The sequence below is a fragment of the Poecile atricapillus genome, chromosome 4 (genome assembly GCF_030490865.1).
Source record: "Poecile atricapillus isolate bPoeAtr1 chromosome 4, bPoeAtr1.hap1, whole genome shotgun sequence".
Classification (NCBI taxonomy): Eukaryota; Metazoa; Chordata; class Aves; order Passeriformes; family Paridae; genus Poecile; species Poecile atricapillus.
In genome coordinates, this window is record NC_081252.1 from 51,943,052 (window position 1) to 51,967,762 (window position 24,711).

General features: G+C 36.4%; 1 protein-coding gene across 1 annotated transcript; it reads right to left on the reverse strand.

The window, feature by feature from the left end:
* Positions 1–775: 775 nt before the first annotated feature.
* GUF1 (GTP binding elongation factor GUF1) lies at positions 776–21,168 on the reverse strand. The gene is made up of 17 exons (XM_058837359.1): positions 20,922–21,168; positions 19,700–19,811; positions 18,656–18,804; positions 18,370–18,450; positions 16,696–16,773; positions 15,803–15,886; positions 15,279–15,343; positions 13,278–13,481; positions 11,621–11,760; positions 10,299–10,422; positions 9,797–9,929; positions 8,293–8,436; positions 7,218–7,351; positions 5,199–5,300; positions 3,066–3,185; positions 2,152–2,188; positions 776–1,127 (listed from the first exon to the last, which is right to left on the reverse strand). Exons 1-17 carry the CDS (start codon positions 21,051–21,053, stop codon positions 990–992), a joined length of 1,977 nt encoding a protein of 658 aa, XP_058693342.1. The 5' UTR covers positions 21,054–21,168; the 3' UTR covers positions 776–989.
* Positions 21,169–24,711: the final 3,543 nt, after the last annotated feature.

Below are 24,711 nucleotides of genomic sequence, written 5' to 3' on the forward strand. Positions count from 1 at the left end.
ATGACTAGCAATTTGTTCTTTAAAATATATTTAATAACAAGAGATTAAGATCTGTGAAGAGCAAAACTAGTCCCTGAAGATCAAAAAAATTAATGCAGCTTAAAAGCTTTTGGAGGTGGGTAAACAGTTGTAAATACAGTATATAGTAGGGTCATTAACTTATGTTTATAATTGCTTTGTGTGCACTTCCAAAAGTAATACCTTATGTTACGCACACTACGCAGCATTTAACTGGGGACTCACTGACAAAATTTAGTGTGCAAACATAAATAAAACTTCATTAACTACACCAAGATATGCTAAACCCAAACCTTCATGTTAAAAAAATTCTTTAAGGCCTGAATTGGTCTTACTAGTGGAACGGTGTAAGTCTTTTAATATATTAAAATTTGCCATTTCCCTGGAGATAAGCATAGCTGAGCTGAACTAGTGATAAGCTTACACACTTCAACTGGTTTTAAATAAATGGTGTGTTAAATTAAAAAAAAGTATTGATTTTTCCCAGCATCACAATTTCCTGAGAACAGCAACTGTAGAGAAAGTAAAACAGGAAATAGCTTGATACCTTTGTTGCTGACAGTTCAAACTTTTAAAGGAAAAAACCAAACCAGCACAGCATTGTTTGTTATACATAACTTGAAATTATTTTTATAACCTTTTTGCCATACGGTTCCTCTCACATAGACTTGCAGTGCAAAAAAAACCCAAAATTATGTTAATTTTAAGTGTTAAAAGTATGAAAGCAGTGAAATAACATGAAAAACAATACAATGTGAACTTTTAATGCAGTTTAGTAACTTTAATTTCATAATAATCTACAAATATATGTACATTTTTAATTCCTTTCAATTCATGCTCCCACACATGCTGAATTCATACCATTTAAAGTCAAGTATGTTCCCTCTCACAGTGATAAATCACATATTAGCTCACTTTGATACTGTCTACAAAAAGTTGACATGATCTGGAAGATCAGATGTCACTGATCTCTATTTGTCAGTTTCTCTCTTTAGAACACGTATAAAGGCATCTCTTGGAACCTCAACATTTCCAATTTTTCTCATCAACCTCTTGCCTTCTGCTTGCCTCCTTAAAAGCTTCATTCTTCTTGTAATGTCTCCACCATACTGTGAAAAAAAAATAAAAATTACTAAGCCTAAACTACAACTGCAGCTACAGTATATTCCAGCAACACAAAACTCAAGGGTTTAAAAATAGTCAAAAAAGCTGGTTATATTTTGACAAAAAGATTATTTTATACTTCAAATAGTTTGGCCTAAAGGCCACTCATTAAAAAGGACAAGGAACCAAATAAGCACTTAATCTGGACAACTGAGTGTTGAACTCAGTCACCTAAATATATACATTGCTTAAGCCTGGCTGACACACTAGATCCAAATCCCCTTGGAATAGCAGCAGCATGCCAGCTCAGATACATTGAGGCATCTTGACTGGCATTAGGTGCTTACATCTAGAAAAATGAACTAAACCCTTGTACACTGTTGAACAGACAGCGTCCCACAGCTGTGCTTAGCAGAAGAATTCTATTGCAGTTGTGAGAAAGGGACACTTGTTTAATATATTTTCCAATATGTTCACTTCAGAGAGTTAAATCCAAGCTAAATAAGAGGCATTACAGTTTTCCAACAGCTTTGTTGAGTCTTGTCCATATTCAACTACTGCACAGTTAAAGCTTTATTACAATATATTACTGCAAACCTAAGTAGAAGTTTAATCACAATCAAGTCTCAAATGAAGCACATTTTTATTTCCTTCTATAACCTGAAAACCAATTTAGGAAACAAAGTTACCTATATGCCTGTGTGTACACAACACACACATTTACTGCGTGTCTGCAACTATCAGAAAATGATGAGGAGATGGGAGTGAACAGACATTGAAAAATATGTGACTGAAAAAGCCATTACTTTATCTGATCCACTCTTCAAGCTGCAGCAAGAGATTACAAGAGTTGGATTTTAAAATAAAAGCTGAAAAGTATCTTCAAATTCCACAGACACTTAGGAGCGCAAGCAGAATATGTCTTTGCTAGGTTTCTGGGAAAAGATCTATCTTACTATCATCTTAGTAAGACTCTTAAGGTTTACAAATTTCAGAATCATAAAGAAGAGAGAGAGAAAAGATACCTACACATTTTGCCACAACATTTTTTCTGTAAGCTTTAAGCCTGAAAAATAAAGTAACACATACACTTTAACATATTAGAACATATGTATGCGAAGCTAAGTACTTGAGTTGTTAAAATGTTACTTGTTTTTCCACTAGCTTTGTAAGATGCTTTGGCATCATAACATTTTCAGGTTTTGTATACAAAAGATGAAATTTTAAACAGAATACGTAATTCACAGTTTTCAATTCTAGAAACATCCCTTACGGTGTATAATATGTACAAAAAGAAATCACAATCTTGCCTTTTTATCTGGACTTTCTGTTATGACTCACAAGAAGTGTTACATCTGTGTGTATATACATATATAAACAAATTCTTACAGCACCTCTGCCTGAATTCTGACCTTTAATTATTTTACCACAATATAAATCCTATTTAAACAGCAAAAATGTGATGAGAAACACAACATCAAGGAAATGGTTTGCTTTAAAGAAGCATGTGCTAGGAAAAAGTTTTTATGTTCAGCTGCAACACATTTCCTTTGGAACAGCACAAATCAGTCATTTTTTTGCTGACCCTAACAGCAAAGTATTCCACAAGTAGCAATTTTTTTTCAGTAGTAAGAAACTTCTTCCACTGCCAAAGAGGAAGTGGACACATGGGTCTTGCAAATCTACTAAGTGCAATTCTGACCACAAGAAATCTAAAATAAAAATACAATTTCTTTGTATAAATTTAATTCAAAATGTTTAGTCAATAGTCACTGCTCAAGTGTGTTTTTTTTTCTTCAAGTAGCATACACAAGAAAAATACAACTTTATAGCAAAATCAAAGTCCTGTAATGTATAAAACTACGTAAGACTTTACAAGTCTGTATTTTACATATCTTAAAATATGGACAGAAAAAAAAGGGGAATAGAAGGGCTTCACTTACGTTTCTCTTGCAATGATTTTCTTGCCAATGGCAGCCTGGATGGCTATGTCAAACAACTGTCTAGGAATAGTCTCTTTTAAACGTTCACACAGGAGTTTACCAGCAGCATGGGCTTTGTCACTGAAAAAAAAAGGTCAGCAACACTAAAAATATATCCATAAATCAAACTCTTTGATTGAAGGATTTTAGTAGAGGTTTTCCTCTTCTTAACTCAGAAGATAAGCTGATCAGATCAAATTTTGCATCAAGTATGTTACCTGTTTCATACAAACAGGTAATAAAACTGTATTAATCTCAATATATAACATCATATCAACTATTTATAAAAAACAACCTGATAATCCATCACACTGAAGACGTTTTAAATACTGCCACAGCTAAAACTGAGAGTTTAAACTAGGTCAAGGAGAATTTTCATTGATCCTAGGCCCAAGTAATCAAAATATACATATTACAGAATGCTTTCAAAGTCTGGTTTTATATCACAAGAAAAAAAATTAACATAATCTTGCCATCTGCTAATAAAAATTATACAACTATATTCAGCATCTGCATATGCTTCAGGTTTTGGAAAGAGAAAATAATAAAAGGTCTCAAGAAGCTACTAACAAATACTTTCATAAGCCATTAGAAAGAAAAGGGTCTATTCTTTATAAAAATATCCATATTTAGGAGACATTTTTTTACCAACATACATGTTTTCAGGTAGTGGCAATGTGATTCCTTGCTTCCTGTATAGAGCAAATAGTTTAAACACGAAGTACTTAAGTCATGTTCATTGAGTGTCAGACTTTTAAGAAGTACATATATTTACTTGTACAGTAAGAACAAATGATGACTATGTTAATACTGAGCTTAGTAATCGCTCTGTAATGCTTTCTCTATAAATGTAATTCAGCATAATTCTTACAGATGCAGTTTTTACACTGGGAGGGCTGAGAATACCTGCAGGAAGAGCAGAATGAATGCAACTACAAGTTTAAAAAAAATAAACCAAAACCAGAAACCTAAAGCCAAAAGAAATGTTGTCAGTTTAATGAGTTAAACAGTTCAGGGCATGGGCTAAATTAATCAAAAAATACGTGTTAAAGCAATAACTAACTTCTGCAAGATGGTCCTCTCCATTTTGCATCTTTTCAGAGTAGGAAATACAGGTAGATTGCTAAACAGTGCATGCTTATTAATACATTAGCTAGCAATTGGAGGCAAGAGAGTTACTCCCCTTCAACCCCATGATCCTCCTGAACAAGGCAAGGGTTTTTTTTTCCTGTGGCAGCCTTCTGGAATTACAGAATTCCAAGGATTTCAAGATTGCATTATGTAAAAAATATGAAAATATACAAATATTTAGCAACAACAAATTAGTATTTTAAGAAGGAAAACCAAAAAACCTACAAAAGTTTATCTAGGCATTACTGGAAATGGACGCTGATGTTACAGAATGAAGCTTTGTAAAAACTTTGTGAAAAGATAGGGGACAGGCTGGAAACAGTCTGAAAAATGAGAAACATTTTTCTCACCTCTAATGCCTGAGATACTCATAGAAATTTAATCATTTTAATAATAAAAAAAAAACCTGACGTAATTGCATCCAGTAAATATTTACATTCTCCTGGTATTCTGTCTGTAAACAAGGTAACAACAAACTTCTATGGAACAGGTATTTCTGTGAGAACAAAACCATTTTTTGTCAGTATTAAGCACCATAAATGATTCATCTGCCATCTCCTAGATTGGTCTGTACTTAAAATTTTGCAGCCCTTTAGAAGATTGGCATTTTGCATTTCTTTCTCTGTGCCCTACATTTTCCACAAAAATATGCTATCCAGTACTTAAGCTGAGAAAGGGAAGTAAAAAATTGCTATTAATTATGGTATGTATTTCCTAATTTTCATACTACAAAATGCTTCTCCTTTTCAGTGGTAATGAAGGTGGTCATATGGAAAAGTCTTCAATGCTCATACACATTTGTCATATTAAGAGTAACACATATACCTAAAGTCATTTAGAATCATACAGTCATTTAGGTCAGAAAAGACCTTAAGATCATCCAGTCCTATTAATAGACAATGTTTCCATTGACTAATAAATGGAAGCCTTATTTCTTTGGTATAAGGAATCCAGCCAACCTACCTGTGTATGATAGTTGCCAGTTCTTCAACTGGATTTCCATTTAGAAGAATATCCATTTTGATTAGATCTGCTGATTGGTAACCTGCATCTTCATAATCAAAACTAAAAAAATAAAAGCAGTTAAAAAAATAGTCATGATATTGTATAAACTATGTTTTGCATTCTTTGTTCCATAAATTTTAGACACATTTCTTAGTAAAACATTTGAACTTCTTAATAAAATGAGAGTACAGTTTTTAATAGTCTCTCAGTACATCTTCAGACTAGAAAGGTGCTGCACATAATGTCCCCTCCAATGCAGAAAGATGTCATCTTGACTTCGAGGATGTCTTTCCAATCTAATGAGCAATCAGAAACCTGCATGCTTAATGCAGTCTTAATGAACCCTTCAACACAGCTTTTGAACAGTAAATATCCTGAATGTCACAGAGATCAAACACTAATCTAGGACTGTCTTCTTGTCATCCTCTCATTTGACAAACTTTTTATGTGACCCTTATTGTCACTGTCTCTGACAACTAAATTTTTCACTTAGTTTCCAAACCAGGTTTCTTCTTCGGCAGGTGTGGGCCTTGCTGTCTGTGTGTTAGTTTGCAAAAGTTCTTATTGAATGCAAGAGCTGCAGAGTTAATGTATGCGATAGATAGATAGATAGATAGATAGATAGATAGATAGATAGATAGATAGATAGATAGATAGATAGATAGATCTGTCTTGTATGTAAGTGTAATTGTGGAGGATCATCAGTATCACTGTAATTGGGTCAAATCTGAAATACCAGAAAAGGGAGGGAAAAATCCTTTGAGATTATTTCAAAATACTTCTGTCTTAGCTGGATGGAATTCACAGAATTCACAGATGTGTGACTGGATCCATATTACAGAAAAAGGATTACCAAGAGCACTACATACATAAACTGTATTAAGGAGTCAATTAGGAAATCAAAAACAAACAAACAAATAAATAAAATAATGCAACATCGTTGGCAATCATGAATTAAAGGAAATCCAGCATAATTCTGCTAAAAATATAGGTTCTTGATAAACAGTTTAGGTTTTATGTAGTGAGGAAGCTAGATCCTGAGAGGAAATTCAAAATTTCCATCCCTCTATTTCTTGTACCTTGCCTTTCCACTTTTGCTTATGCTTTTACTGTATATATATATATAAAAACCTGGGCAAAACATGTATTACTTACATTTATAAGACATAATGAAAGAAAATATAAACTCAAAGCAAATTCACTCCTTCAATAAAATTCATTTTTATGTTTATAAAATAAATAATGTAATTTGGTATACTGGTTTCTGTTGTGTAACGTATCTCATTAAAGACATCTCACCATGCCAGGTTTGTGAGAGCTATTGAGCCTCCTGGGGCACAAGCTCATTGCCATGCAACATTTTCCCTTCCATTAAACTCACCAAGGCTCTTCACAAACATCTGAGCACTGTACTAGACTCTGAATTCATGGCAGCCACCCGAACAGAAAATTTTGTCTCAGAATACACCATTTTCTTTTCTTACATAATAAAGCATGTAAAGTAAGTACTGTTTGTTTTAAATCCCACATTGTTTTTACTAGCTTTAAATAATCAATGTGGTTGTTTGCCTTTTTCCACCAAGAGACAGTTCATACAGTAAGTAGTACCATTTCAGTGATTGCTTTTGAAAAAAATTGCAGTGTCACTTCAGACAATGAGAGACCATTTAGGTCTCACTCATACAGATGAGCCTGTGCCACTCCAGAGGGGGCCCTTGAAAAATACACACATTGTCAAAGACAATGATTATTAGGTTGTGACACACTTTTCATGTTTTTCAGACTTATTTCCATCCACTTTCACAGTGAGTCTAATCCATTTGAGGTGAAGAGAGACTAGATTTGCAGCACCATCATAAAGGAATATTCTTCACCCATGCCCTTCCACAGCTGTTCCTCAGGCCTTTTTTTACTATGCCACCCCTCTTCAGGGTCCAGGGTGGGGGGAGGAGAAGGGGGAACAAGGGAGGTAGTTACCTTGCATAGCCAGAAGACAGAGACTTAAGAGCATCATAAAAATCCACCACAATTTCATTCAGTGGAAAGAGGTATTTTAGCATAACCCTGTTTTCATCTATGTACAACATATCCTTCTGGACTGCCCTACGATCCTAGACAAATAAAAATTGTTTCAGTTTCCCTTGAAATTTTCTACAAAAAAATACAAAGCAAATTAGAATGAACAACAATCAAACTATACAAGAGAATCCTTGTATTTAAGCCCCAAAGTGACTTTCTTACTGATAGTTTGGTTGAAGTCCCAGGACAAACTGTAGCACTGCAGCAAATGAAGTGGTTATACCTTAACTAGACGTACAACTCAATGCTTTCCTCTCTAAATGCTTAATTTCTGAAATCCTTAATAGCTTCTGCTAACTGCTGCCACAGTAGGACTTGCAGGCTCATCTTTTTTCCTCCCAGGAGCATGTTCTTAAAGTTATTTTAGAAATTTTTTTTAATAGATTTTATTCTTCACTGTATTGACATACAAGTACTATACTGCTTTGTATTATGCATTTTGAAATGTTATAAGCTAAGAAAATTATTGTGAATAATATAAACACAATATGCATGACAGGTAAAACATTCTCAATTAGAAGTATTCCAAATATAGTTAGGCCAAAGTGTTTTGGTCATCACTATCCAAAATTTACTTTCTGTGAAGTACTGAAAAAAATACATGGACACATAGTCAGAAGTGTTGGCAGAGGTTGTATTTCCATGAATATACTTCTAGAAGAACCAATACATCTTACTCCCCTGCTGCAGACTCCATTCTTTCAAGAGAACAGAACTAGCTATGAATTAGTCTAGTACAGACTAAGAACTTTGTTGTCACTGAGCTTCATCAGTAACTTTTTAATATATGGATTCTGTAGTTCAGAATTTTACAAATAAAAAAAAACATTTTTTTTCAAAAGTATTCAATAATCATTTCTCAGATTCTATTTAAGTACTAGTATCTATTATTATACTATCTTATGGTCTTCACTGTAAGTATGAGGTGAAGAACTTAAAAATGCAAAAGACAAAATTAAAACTATACACCAACCTGACACAAGGTAATTATTTTCCCAATATATTCATGAGGTGTTACAATAGTACCCAGAACAGTTGGCTCCAAATATTCTGATACAGAAAGTTTATCAGGAAACTGAGCAGGGTTGATAATAGTAATCTGGTCTTTTCCATATGCCTGAAAACAAGCAAATAAACCGGATTTTGTAATTTTAGAAGTAAGCAAAATGAACAGCAAAGGAGGAAAACATAGCATTGAAAAAATGCTAAAAAATGTTTCAATTGCCTGAAAACATTGGTGCATTATGCAACTCAAGTTTAAAACAAGGATGATTTTAGAAGCAATTTCTATAATGTATCAGCATATCTTTAAATATCATTTAATCATTTAAATTTAAATATCTTTCAATATCATTATACAGAAATTAGCTTTTTATTTGGGAAATTATAGAAATGCAAAAAACTTTTCTATCCATCTTTCCAGGTCTCTTTCTCCCCTGTAAATTGAGGATCTTCCTTCTTACTTCATCCTTATCCTCTAAGTTACACAGCTTCAACAGAAGACCTGCTCTGAATACTTTGGAGTTCAGTGGTGGGGACTTTCTTCTCTAAGTAGAACTTTGGGTTCAGGCTCCCTCACATGCTGAAGTGGATTCAGAAATGAAGTTTTTGATTCCTGTGTAAGTGCTTTCATTATGTACTTTTTCCAGTCCAACATCCCAATAAGGGCTGGAGTTACCCTTCCAAGGTAAAAGGAAGGTTATGCTGCTTATTGTGTAAATGCAACTTCCCTCTCCTCCAAAGCAAGCAATTACATCATTTCCACTGACAGGAACCCAACTTCCAGCATTGTTTGAAATGAATCCCACATCAACAGTCCAGAATCACACACCAAAGGTGTAGATATAGCTGCTATACTGCATGGGCAAGAAACCAAAACAACCAGAGATGAAAGGTCTATGCCTCACACCTTACAACTACAGTAACCTTTCTTACACAAGTTTTTAGTAATTTACAGAATAATCAGCCAGTCAACTTGCAGCCTCCTCTGTCAGCAGGTGCTCTAAGTCTACCTCTTTCTCTCCCTAAAACTCAAACACAGTACTTCTATTTACACCCAGTGAATGAAGTTAGCATGTACCTGTTTAATTGTGAGCAAAAAATCTCTCTTTCTTTCAGCAGGCACAGCCAATCTACAGTATCATTACAAGCTACTCCTAGAAACATTCATGTTTTCTGACAGATAAAGCCTGCAAGATAGTTTCACCTGCTTTTAACACAGTCCACACAGTAAGCACTTAAAAGAATACAGCAAGATGTGTCCTATACTCCCATTTTTAAGGAGAAGTATCAGACATAAAAAGAGAGTGCTTGACATGAAAGAGGAAAGAACCATTAACATCCTTTGAAAAAATTAAGAACTATTTAAATAATATACTGGTGTTTCTAACACGAAAAAATACAGCACTAGCCTACATTTAAAAAGAGACTCTAGATGTTTATTATAGAAGGCTTTTAAAGTGCTGTTTATAACATACCTTTATCAACTTCGCTGAGGAAAGAACAGCTTTATATGGAACTGTAGGTGCAGTCAAAATAACAGACATGTTATACTCTTGCTCCAAACGTTGATTAAAGACTTCCATATGTAGAAGACCAAGGAAACCCAATCTGGAAAATAAATACCCTGTTAGTAAAAGTATTAGTGCATCCCCTGAAATCTCACAGTGGTCTTTTTCATCCTCCAGCATGTTTACAGTTCTAATATGGCAATATGAGGCAGAGCAAACAACCTCCAAGGGACCAAATAATCCTACAGTTGAATAATGAGTCTCAGAGAACAAAAACTATTAATCACAAAAATCTTCATTCTCTATGCAAACAAAGAATGTAACAAAACCAAATGCTTTTGACCTTTATCTATCGCTAATTTTAATTATAGCTCCTATTTTTGAATTAAGTTTAATGCTACCTTCAGTTTAACATGCATTCTCAATTTATGAACAGTTTCAAAAAATGAAAGCAGCACAAAAACGTCACCTCCATCCAGCTCCTAAGGCAAGGCTACTGTCACGATGAACCGTTACACTGGAGTCATTCAATGTCAGCCTTTCCAAAGCACTTTTGAGATTATTATATTCTCCTTGATCTATAGGATACATTCCTGTCAAAATATATTAAATAGAAATTATGTGTCAGAGAGCTTTACCTACCGTGCACCTGGCTTTCAAATATGCCACTTACAGTTAACAGAGTAATGAAATTAGGAATAGTTACTTTCTCCATCTGTTTTCAAATGTGAAAAACAACATGAGGATTCGTTATTCCTCAAAAAAAATTAGTCAAAATATAAAAATGTTTTAGATTACCTCAGAATTAACATCTAAACCCTAATGGTAGGATCACTGTACTCATCTAATCCTTCACATTTGTGGAAGATTCACAGTTGAGTATAACCACTGTTTTGTAGTGTAAATGTATAGACTTCACTGAGATTTTCCCTCAAAGTTAAGAGTGAGTGAAATATAAATACCATCATTTCAAAGTTGCAAATATTTCTCTATTCTTTTGAAATTAATAAAAATAGCTGCTTGTATATCTACTGCTGGAAACAGATTCTACTGTGTCACTTTTCACATCCTTGTATGTTCAGAAAATGTCATCAACATCAAGAAGCAATACACACGCACACAAAATTATTTACAAGATTATACTTTTTGACACTCACTGACAGACTGCCTAGTCTCCATAAGACAGTTCAAGTGAGTTTTGCACACTGCTTCACAAGAAGTCTGGAAAATTGATTTACAGGATTTTTTTCTAAAGCCATCTTCTGTAGCATTTGTAGTAGTTACTGAAGTTAGTGGCAACAGCTCAACCGAACTATTCAAGCTCAAAAAGTCAAATATTTTACAGGATCATTCTGAGTATTAGCTCTGGCACTTTACCATGTTTAACAAAAATGAAAGAGCTGCTAAGTTTCTAAAGAAGAAAAACCAACACAGTAATTACAGAAACATGATTATCAAGATTAAGAATTCCCTCTTTTTTCATTTTAAATTCGAACCCTTCTTTTCCAGCTATTAAGAGTTTACTGGAATTAGAAACAATAATCACAGGCAAAAATACATGCTTGTCTTCAGAAATGCATGTCTTACATTCATATAAAACTAGTCAGCCTTTATTACTAATCCTTTTAAGTCACAGGGAAAACATACAAATCTACATAAGTGATGCACTACAGCTAAAATTCTAATCCTCCCAAATCTTAATATATATTGTCTTCTTTTAAAAGTTCTAACAGCTCTTACTCTTTTCACTGGAAAAAAGTTAACTCCTCTTTATATTGATTTACTCCTCACCTGCAAAAACCATTGGCTTCGCTGACTTAAAGCCAGGCAAAGGCTCCACTGGCTGTTTATACAAAAACAGTGTGTCTCCTATTTGGGCTTCCGTTACTTCTTTCATTCCAGCAATCAGGTACCCCACCTGTCCTGCATAGCTAAATAAAATTGTTATTATATGGACATGGTTGTTGGCATTAGCAGTATCTCTGTCTTCCTACTTGATTTATCCCAGCCAGAAATTCAAATAAATCACACCCTTAAAAGCCCATATCCAAAGTCCAGAAGTGAGGTTTAAGTAGTTTCACCTCTGAGTTGTGAACAGTCTCAAGTCGTTCTTTTTCTGTTACAGTGGAACAGTACATTTATTATCCTGGATTTTGAATACTGTCTTGCTCCCAGTTTAAAAGCTGGAGCTAGACTCTTGAGACGCTCCTAAGACAAAGAAACCAGAACAGTTCCCAACTGCCAGCACAGCAAATTTCATATACCAGCAGGATGAAACTAGACAAACCCTTTCTATCAGCACATTATGCTAATAGGAAGGGAATACATGGTAAATATTGAGTAAAACACAGGGTATTGGTTTTGGCTGGGATGGATAATTTTCTTCAGAGCAGCCCTGTATGAAACTGTGTTTTGGAATTGTGACTTAAACAAGTGTTGATAACATACCAATGTTTTGGTACTGCTGAACAGGCTCTCCTTTCTCACTGTGTCCCTGCAAGCAAACAGACTGGGGGTGGCAAGAGACTGGGAGGTGACACAGCCAGGACACCAGACCCAAAATGGCCAAAAGAGCCTTCCATAGCACAGAACATCATGCTTAGCAATAAGAAAGAAGTGTGGTCTTTCCAGGGTAGCTTTTAATTGTAGACTAGCAGGACATCAGTCTGCTTGTGGGAGGTGGTGAATAATGGACTTTGCATGACTTGTTTTTATTTCTTTTTTTTTTTTTTTTTTCCCTTTATTTATTAAACTCTCTTTATCTCAGTCCACAAGTACCTCCACAGTTCTCATCCTGCTAGGGCTGGGGAGTGAGCAGGGAGCTGGCTGGGTTGCTGGCTGGGTTCAACCCACCAGACACAGTAATGTAACCTGAGAATGCCCCCAGTAAAGTAATTAACATGTATTTGGATGCAAACTGGTAAAACTTCTCCACTAATTCTAAGTACCTGATTTTCTTCCCACTGCTGCCATTGAGAAGCCAGTTTCTGGAAGCTGTTGCATTCATGGATTTTAAGTTTTCCACCCTCAAAATATGCTGCAGCAATTACTAAGATGAAGCCCCATTCCCTTCCACTCTCAAACAAGGCAGTTCCTAGAAATAAATTGGACAGCTGAATAAGAATATCGAACCCTAGCCTTTGAACACCTAGCTGTCCAGATGTTCCATGTACTACACAACCTAATGGATTCCTCCCACAGCAATGCCCAAAAAGCACTCCCTAAAACCTTCTAAAATGCTTCTGCCTCAGCATGCCCAAAATAAAAAATTATACAGAGCATTATATTGCAAATAGTAATTATAAATAAACCCACCACCAAAGAAGAAGAACAAAAACCTAGACATCTCCCACTTTTTACCTCTCAAAGAAAAAATCAAACAGAAATGCAGGATATTGTAGCTTACCCAAATATATGATTTGTTCCACTGTAAGAAGTTTTTACTTACAGCTTATGTGTTGGCTGTTCATTTGGAGTCAGAATTCCGACTTCATGAACTTCATATCTTTTCTTTGTGTGTGCAGACATGACTTTCTGTCCTTTTGCAATCTCCCCACCAAAGAGCGCAATGTTAGCTATGACACCTCGATAGTGGTCAAAGGTAGAGTCAAATACTAAGGCTTTCAATGGATCAGCAGTATTACACTGGGGTCTGTTGCCAAAAAAATCAAAACGATATATTATGCAGTGCGTTTTCATTCAATATTGAATAAGCAAGCACACCCACTCTAAACACTATCACAGAGTCCTTCCAGGTTGGAAAGGATTTCCAGTATCACCTGATACAACTTTTCTTGGCAGAAACAGGCTTAACAAGATGGCCCAGCACCCTGCCCAAACAAATCGAAGAGTGTCCAATGGCGGGGAATCTACCACTTTCCTGGAGAGATTATTCCAATGGCTCTTTGTAGCTACTACTTAAATACCAGAACACAACAAAAGGTCTCCCTTTTTTCTTTCCTTCTTTTCTCAAGGCTGAATAAATCCATTTTTCTCAACCTTTCCTCAAAGGGCAGCTTTCCCAGTCTTTTGATCATCTCTGTGGCCCCTCTTCAGCCTATCCACATTTTCTGCATAGCAGGGACCAAAACTGAACATAGTACTCCAGGTGTGGACTGATCACCACTGAGCAGAATGGATAACTTCTCCGGGATGACTTCATCTCTGCTGGTGATGTCCTTGTTGAGGCAACCCAACATGCTGTTGTCTTTCTTTCCTACAGCAGCACACTATTCACTCATATTGACTTTGTCCACAAAGACCCCTGGGAGAGCTGCTCCCCAGCTATGCAGATTCCAGCCTGTGCTGTGCTCCTGAATTATGTATTCCCAGGTGCATGACCTTTGCCTCTGCTGAATTTCATAAGGTTCTTGCTAGCCCACTCTTCCAGCCTATCTAGGTATTCCTGCAAAGTTGCTCCCCCTTTCTGAAGTGTCTCCTTCCCCTCTCATTTTGGTATTGCTGGCAAACTTCACTAAGGTACACATCCCAACTTCCAGATCACTTATGGTGATATGAAATAGCATAGAGCCCAATGTGGAACCCTGGCAGACCCTATTTGTAGCCAGTCTGAAAAGGAGCTATTTACTACCATCCTCTGGGTGCAGCCTGCCACCCCACCCATGACACAGACCACTCCAGACTAACACAGCGGCTTTCTCACAGGAGTCTGTGAGAAACCTTATAAATAATCTTAAAGATTCAGGTGGAGAGAAATCCAGGTACCAGTGTCCACCACTCACAGTACACAACAGGTTACTGTGCCGTAGGAAGTGATCAGGTTTGTCAAGCACGATACGCCCTTGGCGAATCCCTGCTCGCTTTTCCCAATCACTTCATCTGACTTGTGATTGCCCCCAGGAGGATTTGTTCCATACCATTTCCAGGGATGGCAGTAAGACTGATGGGCCTATAAATTCCTGGATTCTGCTTTAAGCTCTTCTTGGACATTAAACTGGACATTAGCGTTCTTCCAGTCTTCTGGAATGTCCCCTGATCTCCATGACTTCTCAAAGATTAAGAAGAGCAGCTTTGCACACACACGGCCAGCTCTTCTACAACCCTCAGGAGGATACTATCAGGGCCCATGCATACATAGGGGTCAGGCTCCTGTGATACTTCAGATACCAACTCCTTCTTTGCTGACAGTGGGTCTGTGCATAAACCTGCATTTTTGCTCCCCAGGCCTAAAGCCCAACAGTGCTGGTAAACACAAAGGAGAAGAAAATGTACCTCTGTTTTTCAGCCTCACTGGTGACTAATTCACCTCTCCTGTTTAAGTGCAAGCCATTATTTTCCTTCTGCTTCTCCTACATCTCTCTATAAAGTATTTTCTCTAAACCAGATGCATATTAAGTGTAAAACTACTGCCAATACCATATAAATGCAGCTCACAATTTTCTAATTACTTTATAAGGTTAATTATACACATAATTAAATACAGACTTACGGCGGGACCTTCTCAATGACCTTTTGAAGAACTTTTTCAACATTTGTTCCTTGTTTAGCAGAAATCTAAAACAAATTCAACAACAATTTTAAAAGCCAAGTCTTACACTTATTAATTAAATAGTGTCATGTTTACTTAGACAGTTTTGGTGGCCACAGATAGTACTACACATAGAAATACTTAACACTCTAGAATGCTATGACCAAGAAATATTTCTTTGGTTGTAAATTATACTGTTTTTTCTTTTCTGAATGGCAATTATTTTTATGATAGAAACAAAAATCATTCATGGATTGACAGTGAGAAATAATTTAAAATCTCAGATTCCATTTCTCAAAAAATACTAGAATTTTTAGCTGAAAGTTATTTTCTTCACTCTTATAGGAGATAAATTTTAAAGAAATTCTTATGTCAGACAAGAACAGGCAGACAGATAGCACTCTCTTAATTTATGACATGCACAAGTCATTCATTAGTTACAAAGTTATATTATTAGCTATGTTATAAAACTTAAGAGATCTTACCCTTATACATTCATCTGTAGGGATATCAAACAGTTTCTCAATTTGTTTTTCAACTCTTTCAGGGTCTGCATTTTTCAAGTCAATCTGTAAAACAACAAACTGCTAAATATACAAGCAATCACATCTCCCAGTGATCATCCAGTACTGTAGCTTTCAAAAGTACAAAAAAGAACTGTTAAGTATTTATGATTAAATACTGTCCATCTTTAGGAAAACATCAATATTCATTTTATAAAGTCTTCCTTCCTTGATTTCAGGAAGGATCCCATCTGTAACCAGTCTAGTTCTGGCTCATTTCATTAGGGAATCACCTTTGTCCAAGAGTCAGTAAAAATCTTTAGTTTACAAAGTAATTTGAAATCATTAAGTGTTACCTACACTGTTTATAGGATCACATATTAAGCGCAATATAAATCTACATAAACTGAGCAGTAATTAATCTTGTGATTCCACTAACACAACCCTAACACAGCCCCACAGTATAGAAAACAACACTTAAATTTCATTTAAAACTGAGACTCTACTTTTTTAAATATTGAGCTCCTACTTACATCATTTCCTCAATATTAATGAAATTTTAACATCACCAATTCCAATCATAGACCCAGCACTGCAAAGTCCACCAGTAACCATGTCCTTAAGTGCTACATCTTTAAATACCTAAATGTATTTTATGAAATTAAAAATTTCACAGCAGTTACTGTAAAATTTTACAGACAGCAAATACAGAAAACTCCTATTACATTTTAGTAATGTTATATCTAAATCCAATAAATATTATAACAAATAACTTTCGTTGCTATATACTTCTCTGCAAGGTTACATTTCTGATCAACCTTAGATACATTTAAACAACCCAACTATTTAAAAGAAAATGCTAAAAACTTTATTACCTTATTTATGACAGGAATTATTGAAAGCTGTGCTTCAAAGGCGAGATAGAAGTTTGCCACTGTCTGAGCCTGAATACCCTAGAAAATAACATTATGAAAGTTGAACACAGAAGCCTCCACAGTTATGTTGTGGTTTTGGGGAATATTTTTAGGCATACTAAACAATTTAACATTACTTTGCTATTCTCTCAACTCTTCCATTTAAGAGATGAATAAATAAAAGGTGATTGAGTATATGCAACTGCTGAGAAAGAAAACAGCTTTCTTAATTATAATTTCTTGTAATCTGAATATAATTCAACAAAGCAATAATATTGTATCTATGACCACTCTCGTGGAATTATTTATAGGTAACACAGTAGGCTTACATTATGAACTAAGTACATATTTTTCTGCATGCTATGATCATGGCTATTCAGAAATAACAGACTTTTTAGCTCTCAATAAACTATTTACAAACGGACTCTGACAAAGAGATGTTCATGACGGTGATAAGACTATAGCTACTCCTCAGAGCAGGAATGTACCTTCAACTTACCATACAGTTACTTTTATAAAAGAAAACAAATTATAAAGTTTGTACCTCACATTTCTTTCAAAAGGATGGCAAAAACAATAGCTCTGATTAGAAGAAAGAAGATACCATTCCAGATCCAAGTACCAGACAAGGGAAAACAAAGAGATAAAGATGCTAATGAATGAGACTATAAAGCAATAATATCACAACTGGATCAAAAAGGGCAGAACTGGACATCGGGGGATTAGAGAAGGAGGAAAACAGAAGCTACTTGTTATCTTCCCTTCACGCAGAACAGTTCAAGTGGAAGATTATTTATGTGGGGATATTCACTACAAATATACAGGCCTAACATTTTAGGCAATATAAAGGGGCAACAAAGAATACTTATCAAAAAATAATAATGAGAAAGTTGAGTTTGCAAGCATTCTGACTGAAGACCAAATACAGACTACCAAGTAATCACAGTATATTTAAATGTAACATCAAAAAAACAAAAACAAAAACCAAAAAGCAACAACCAAACAAACAAAAACAACAGTATATTTAGGAGAACATATTTATTACTGAATCTCACTCGGGAAGTCCACTTGCCCCTCAAGCTAAGAAGGAGCAAATGTAACTAAAAGTAACTAAAAAGTAACAAAAGCCACTTAGTTTGGAGTTTTTTGATATAACACGTGAAACAGTAGCACTCATTTGACCCTTGTACAATTCAATCATTAACATGCCATAGAAAAAATTCTCACAAAGTATTTTAGTGATAATGTGCTCATCTTTAAAATCATTATTTTATAATCCTCATATTCTAGTCTGTTAACTGAAGATACTCAAATGGGTGTCAGTACAATAGCTAGAAGTCCTCCAGGCTGCCATTTGCAAAATTCATACTCTCTAAAAAACAGGACCTGATTCTTCACTAATTGATTCTGTGCTATTATTATGTCATAGAACTCTGGTATCTGTTAATACAAGAATCTATCTCTTGATAGTTTTTAAACTCCCATTACTCTTTTTCTGCAACTAATACTTTTAAGGAGATAGACCAGAAGCAAAAACATCAGTGGAAAAACTGAAAAAAAACCCAACACCTAGTTTCCCTCTAGCTTAAGGAAATACTGAAATACTAAACAGAAAACAAGAATTAAGTACTACACCTCATTTGCATCCACTACAAGTATGACACCTTGACAGGCAGATAGTGACCGTGATACTTCATAGCTGAAATCTACATGGCCCTGTGGAGAAAACAAATGTTTACAATTTCAAGTTTTTCTAGAGTCTTTTGCAAAGATTTCTGTACTATGTTGTTTTCATTTGTATATATGTTCACATTCTTATAAAAGAGCAACTGAGTAAACACAAGATACCAAAAATCTCCTACTTTTAACTATAAAGGCACTTACATTTGTGTGATTTCAACACTGTTCATATTTAACTTACAGGTGTGTCAATGAGATTTAAGAGGTAGTTTATGCCTTCATGATTGTAAAAGAGAGATGCAGATTGAGCTTTAACTGTAATTCCTCTTTCTCGTTCTACTTGCAGTTTATCCAGAACTTGTTTATTATGGTCAGTTTTAGAAATTGTTCCTACAAAAAAGAAAAAAAAAGTGCTTTACTAATCTACTGCATAAATCTTGAAAATGCCATTAACCAAGAGTTAACCAAGAGCAAATTAAGCTTTCACATACAATTAAGCTAAACTAAGATTTTCAATCAAAAACAAAACCATTCAACTCTTTACATTTGTCAAATAAAGTTTACATGTTAAAGTAATAAAAAAATCCTACCCTGAATAAACAGAATTTAAAAATACCCTCTAAAAGATTAAGAAGAAGCAAAAATTCCCTTGAATTGTAAATAATTTTGATACTCAAGGAAACTTCCCCTCCTATCACTTGAGAGGAGTGGCCCACAGCTCTAAGACCAATCCGAAGTGCCAGACGAGCACTAGCATAAAGTGACAGATCGGAATTCAAAATCCCATTTTATCTCAGTCCTCAGACAAAAATGCTCATAGTGATACATGGGAGGTAATCATAAAAAATAACTTTGATCAGAAGTTTCTCTCCCTGGTTTTGTTTTGTTCATCCTTAAATGAGTCCAGAACTCCCAGATCACGACAGTCCCACCCCTTCAGTCCACCCTAACCACTGGCAATAAACATCATAAACTTGCCATATACTGATTTAATGGATGACTGGTTGGAAAGACAGAAGTAAGCCTGAACAAGGAATTAAACTCCTTCTCAATCTCCTTTCAAAATATGTACCTCTTTAAATGAATTACATACTTCCTTACACCTATGTGTAGGCAGATCTCAACCACAAAATCCATGTATCTGTAACACTACACAACTAAGAGCCTAAAAGCACAAGCAACACTAGAAGACCAAAATATATTAGAAATTTTAGTAATAATCAAAGGTACAGAAACTTAAGATGCCACCTTCCATGTCAATAAAAGGTAGTATGAGAATGCTTACCTGTAATTTCCAGCAATCTGTCTGCTAGTGTACTTTTGCCATGATCTACATGAGCTATAATACTGAAGTTTCTAATTCTTTCAACAGGATACGCCGACATATCTACTTTGTCCTGAAAAACAGAAATTTCTTTTCATAAATCAAGTCTCTATATACCATATGACCTGGCCTTTAAAAAACCAAATTAATTATTTTAATAATTTTTCTCTGGAAGAAGCTCAGGCTGAATAGAGATACAAAAACTTGAAGTGTCACCATTGTTTAAAATGTCAGCATTTCACTCTAGTCATATAGACATATATTTTTTTGTCACTAAACAATCATGAACTATGCTGTAAAGTATGTGAAAGATACTATGTTCTTATATACATAGGGAGCTGGGAAACTTGTACAGTTTTACATTTGTGAAACTACTAAATTTAAGGATTAAGAAAACTGGATTAAGGGGAACATTATGGACATCATTATTCACAAGCATGATATGAATACAGAGCTATTACCTAGAGACTCAGCAAGTAGTGACCTTATCATAAAGAGTAAGCAGACAGTGGAAAAGGATGCTCAGTGTGCAAGAAGCCAATCCACACGCAAAAGTCAAAGTGTTTTATTTATTTATAGCTCTGTGCAGAAAGGGGCACTTGGTGGAAAATCCACAAAACCAGCAAACAACTATCAAAACTTTGTACTATTTATAAATTTTAGCAAATAAAGGCATTAATATCCACTGCCTGAAAGTTACTTAGTTGTCTTTTAATTAGTATTCTATTGGTTAAATGATTCCCTCACTTCTTATGCTAGTTAGTTATGCTAGACAGTTAGCCAGCATGGTCTCTTTCTCTTGAGTCGGTGGGTCTCTTGGGTCGTGATCTCCCCCTGCCAGAATTACCTTTTTACTCAGCCAGAGCCGATCTCAGCACACTTGCTGAGCTGGCTTTGTTAGTTCCTTGCTTATCCTGGGAGTTCTGTCAAATGTCCTTCTGGCCCGTGAATTCTGCATTCTTTGCGTCCACTACTAACAGTACATCCTTCTCTCCAAGCTTTGTTAACCTGCCCCTAGAACTGAGATCGCTGAAACACATCAAGCCCTAAACCTCAGCAAGACAATTCTACCCACGAGTAATGCAAGCAATTCCACCACCAGGTAAATTCCACCAACGCCGGCGTGGTGCTGTCCGCACAGGCCGCGCGTCCCGGGCCTCGGGCAGGCGCCCGGCGGACTCACCTTGCCGCGGGAGCTGAGGGGCCGCTCGCAGGCCGCGGGCAGCCAGGCCGGCCGGCAGAGCGGGGCGGCGGCGTGCCAGGGGCTCGGCAGCCGAGCCCGCCAGCGCAGAGCCGCCCTGCCGGCGAGGGCCATGCCGCTGGCAGCAGCTCAGCCCAGCCCGGCCCAGCCAAGCTCAGCCTAGCCCGCCACGGCCGCTGCCCTCAGGCCGCGCCGCGCAGGCCGGGCGCAGTGCCCCGGAAGGGAAGGGAAGGGACGGGACACGGAGGCCGCGCTGTGACGGGGAGGAAGCGGCGCCGGGACGCGGCCGGAGCGTGGGACGGTGCTGCCGCCAAATGCTGCTGTGCGGGCATTACAGCCGGCTTTATTGCATGGCATGCCTGCTGCTCTGCTGGCATGTGGCTGTTGTGGCCGTCAAAGCTTTGTTAAATTCTATCATTTAACAGCGGACGAATGTTGTCGTATTCTCAGATGCGTTTTCCGTGTGTTACTCTTAGTCACAGTCTTTGCGGGGCTTCCAGATATTTTTCTAGCTTGTATCTTCCCTAGTTTGGCGTTTATTAGTGACTGCGTGTTCCTCTGTTTTTTCTTGAAATTTTTGCATTCAGGTTTTATAGACCTGAGAAAACATGCAGTCAAGGGTCGCTGTTCTGTTTACATGTATTGGCTCCTCCTTTTTTGCTCAATCTAATTGTGATTTCAGCTGTAACTATGTAAAATATTTCAGAAATGCCAGCAGACCACTTAGCTGAGAAAACTACATGTATTTAATCAGATTCACTGTCTAGAGATGTGCCAAATAAAGCAAGACAGTGAGTTTTTGGGGGCAAAATCCTTTAAAGGAGGTTTCATTTCAGGATATCAATATTAAATTCACACTCCTTTTTAAGTTAGAAGCATTTGGTCTCAAAAGGCTGTATAAAAGTGATCGGTAGTGCAGACAGCACGCGTTCCATGTAAAACGACTTGGGATCGTGCAGTGATGAATTTGCTAACCTAGTTCACTGCTGGGCAGATCCCATGGAATTTGGGTAGTAATGGAAAAAAAGAATCTTGGCAAATTCATTAAAATGTGTAGGGAAGGAGAAGTACGTCCTTGAACGGCGAATAAATGCAACAGGAACCAAGAGTCCAAAGGCACGATCCAGAGCAGGCATATGAGTATAGCAGCTGTATTTGGAGGAAAACATTGTTCCTGCTATTGTTCCTGTTTGATGCACTAGGTATTGACTTACCTGTGTGCAATACCAGAGGGCACATATGTAGCAATCCTGTCATTCCAAAAGGGATAATTGTCTACACTGTGCTAAGGTACATGAATATCAAAAAATATAAGAAAGTGCTCTATTAGCAAGAATTAAACTAATATGCTTTACATACTGTATTAAAGAGACAGCACTCTCTTGCACTGAGCAATTTATACACATGGCAGTTTTCAGCAATTGCAGAACAGCAGCAGGGGTAGCTAAACCACATGTTCGCACTATCAGGACGTGCAGGGATGTGCAGAATCATGTAGTCTCAAAAATAACTGAAAAAGCATAATTCAAACCAAATAGGTTGCATTTGCACTCCATATCTACACCTTAGAGAACAAAGACTTCTGTTTGCACCACACGCACACACAGCTGGCTGGATTCAAGGAACTGTGCTGGAGTAACTGAATGAGCTCATGTGCTGCATCTTCATCCTGGAACTTGTTCTTGTCCTATTGACGTTGAGTTAACACCTTTGAAGTGACTCTGGTCCATGCAGAGAGATTGCAGTCTGCAAATGTAAAGCTATTTGCAGATCCATATATTTCCATATATTTTAGAGTTCTGAGATAAATGAAGAAAAACTGGAATACAACTGCATTTCAAGCATGACTCCTAATCATATGAACAAAATATATTAACTAGAATTTTCTATTTCAGATTGGAGGTCCATCATAAACCAGGATAGAGCACAGTAAAAATTACAGTCATCTGCCTTTATTTTCACTTTTCAGCTCAGATAAATATACTAATCAAATACTAAGATTTTTGATCAATTTGAGCTCTATATGCAATGGGACACATTCACTAGTGATATTATAGAAAGATGTACAGTTTAGCAGAATAATAAATATTAAAGTATTTATGGGACAGTAAGCTATAAGCAAGAACTATTAATTTTCACGCGATCATTTGCATGTCAAAATATGATGGATGGATGCACACATTTCCTAAACTTCAAAAGTCATTTATTGTAATGAGGACAAATTAAATGTACCTGTCACTAGCTGCATTTACTAATACTGAACCAACCATGCAAATGGTAAATTCAGATATTTACAGATTCATGACTGAAAAGGTGAAAACAAAATACAAGCAGGAATTTCTTGTCTGATTCCCAAGTATCTTATTTCAGCTACACTTGAATGCAGGTGTTGTATGTTCTGTCAATAATCATTTAAGTTGCAGACATAATGTGATCGCCATAAGTGCAAACCAGTCAGTGTTATGTGCTATTTCCTGGCAGTTGTGCTCAATAGAAACAAATGTGCTCCCTAATAGACATGGTTTCATAGCCTGAGTTTTAACAGGAATTGTGTTTTCCCATAAAGTGAAAAGACTGCAAAATTAAGCATTTACCCAGTCAGGGATCAGAGTCATCTGCTAAACTTCTGTGAGAGTCACACAGGGTGAAATAGCACACCCTAATACAATGAATAATATAAAAACTAAGGAAGCATTTCCATGATAGTGAAGTATGAGCTGCTAAAATGCTACTAGGAATTCATAGTGTAAGGTATGGATGCATTCAGAAGGCCAAACCGATCCGTAATCAGTGGTACCTGTGAAACACAGCAGACACTGCACCACTCAATCATCAGTGCACCTCATTTGGAAGCAATCTTTGGTAGCATTGTGAAATTGTGGAAATGCAGAAGTAAGAACAAAGCAACATTCAATAGCTGTAGTTAAAAAAAAAAGGGGAGAAAAAAGGGAAAAGGGAATATTTCTTTATTTCTTTGGTGAGGATTTCTGTAACAGAACAGATTTCTATTCTCCACAAGTACTTACTGTGAAAATAAAATAGCTGTGACAAAAGCCTTTCTGCCTTTCTTGTCACTGGAGAGCACTGCTACCAGCAGATACTAAAAGGGAATTACTACCTAAAAAATAATGTTGGCAGAAATTTCCCTATCTGTAAAATACATTCTCTTAAGCCAAATTCTAAGACTTTATATTGCACAGTAATGACCTGAATTACAAGGACAAAGTTTACCCTGAAAAAACCTAAAGTCTCAAACTAAACACAGGACAGGTCACTAACATTTGTCTTCTAAATGAATGTCTATGTGGCAGAGTGAGGTGCCTGAACGGACGCCTTAATTAAGTAACCTGGTCTGCCAGTATTTTAACTGGAGTAGTCACCCAGTTTTCCTCAGGGTATTTGAGTTTGACAGGCCCTTGTAGTTCTTGCATGGACAAAAAACTAGCAAATCCTTATCTTTTCTTCCTTCCTTCCTTTTTTTTTGTCATCAATGTGCAATGTCCACATTTGCTGTTGTATCTCTTCTACACCTTTCTTAACCAAAGTAATTATGGACAAAGAGGCAGCAGTGACTGCAGGTAATATTTTTCCTATTAGGACAAATTTCCATTTTGGAGCCTTTCCTCAACACTGACTTGTCAGGTTGCTGCAATATATAAAGTTATTCTCCAATTGTGCTTGAAAATGCAGTTTACTCTTTTATTTCTTGGCATTTCATGATGCTGATGACCAAATATTTCTGTTGTAACCAGAAAGCTGACTATAAAGTAGC

Coding starts and splice junctions, on each gene's coding strand:
- GUF1 (XM_058837359.1), bottom strand. CDS start 21,053: ATGGCCCTCGCCGGCAGGGCGGCTCTGCGCTGGCGGGCTCGGCTGCCG. Junction 8,437..9,796: donor CCTCAGCGAAGTTGATAAAG/GTATGTTATAAA, acceptor GCTTGTTTTCAG/GCATATGGAAAAGACCAGAT. Junction 3,186..5,198: donor CTGGCAACTATCATACACAG/GTAGGTTGGCTG, acceptor TTTTTTTTTCAG/TGACAAAGCCCATGCTGCTG.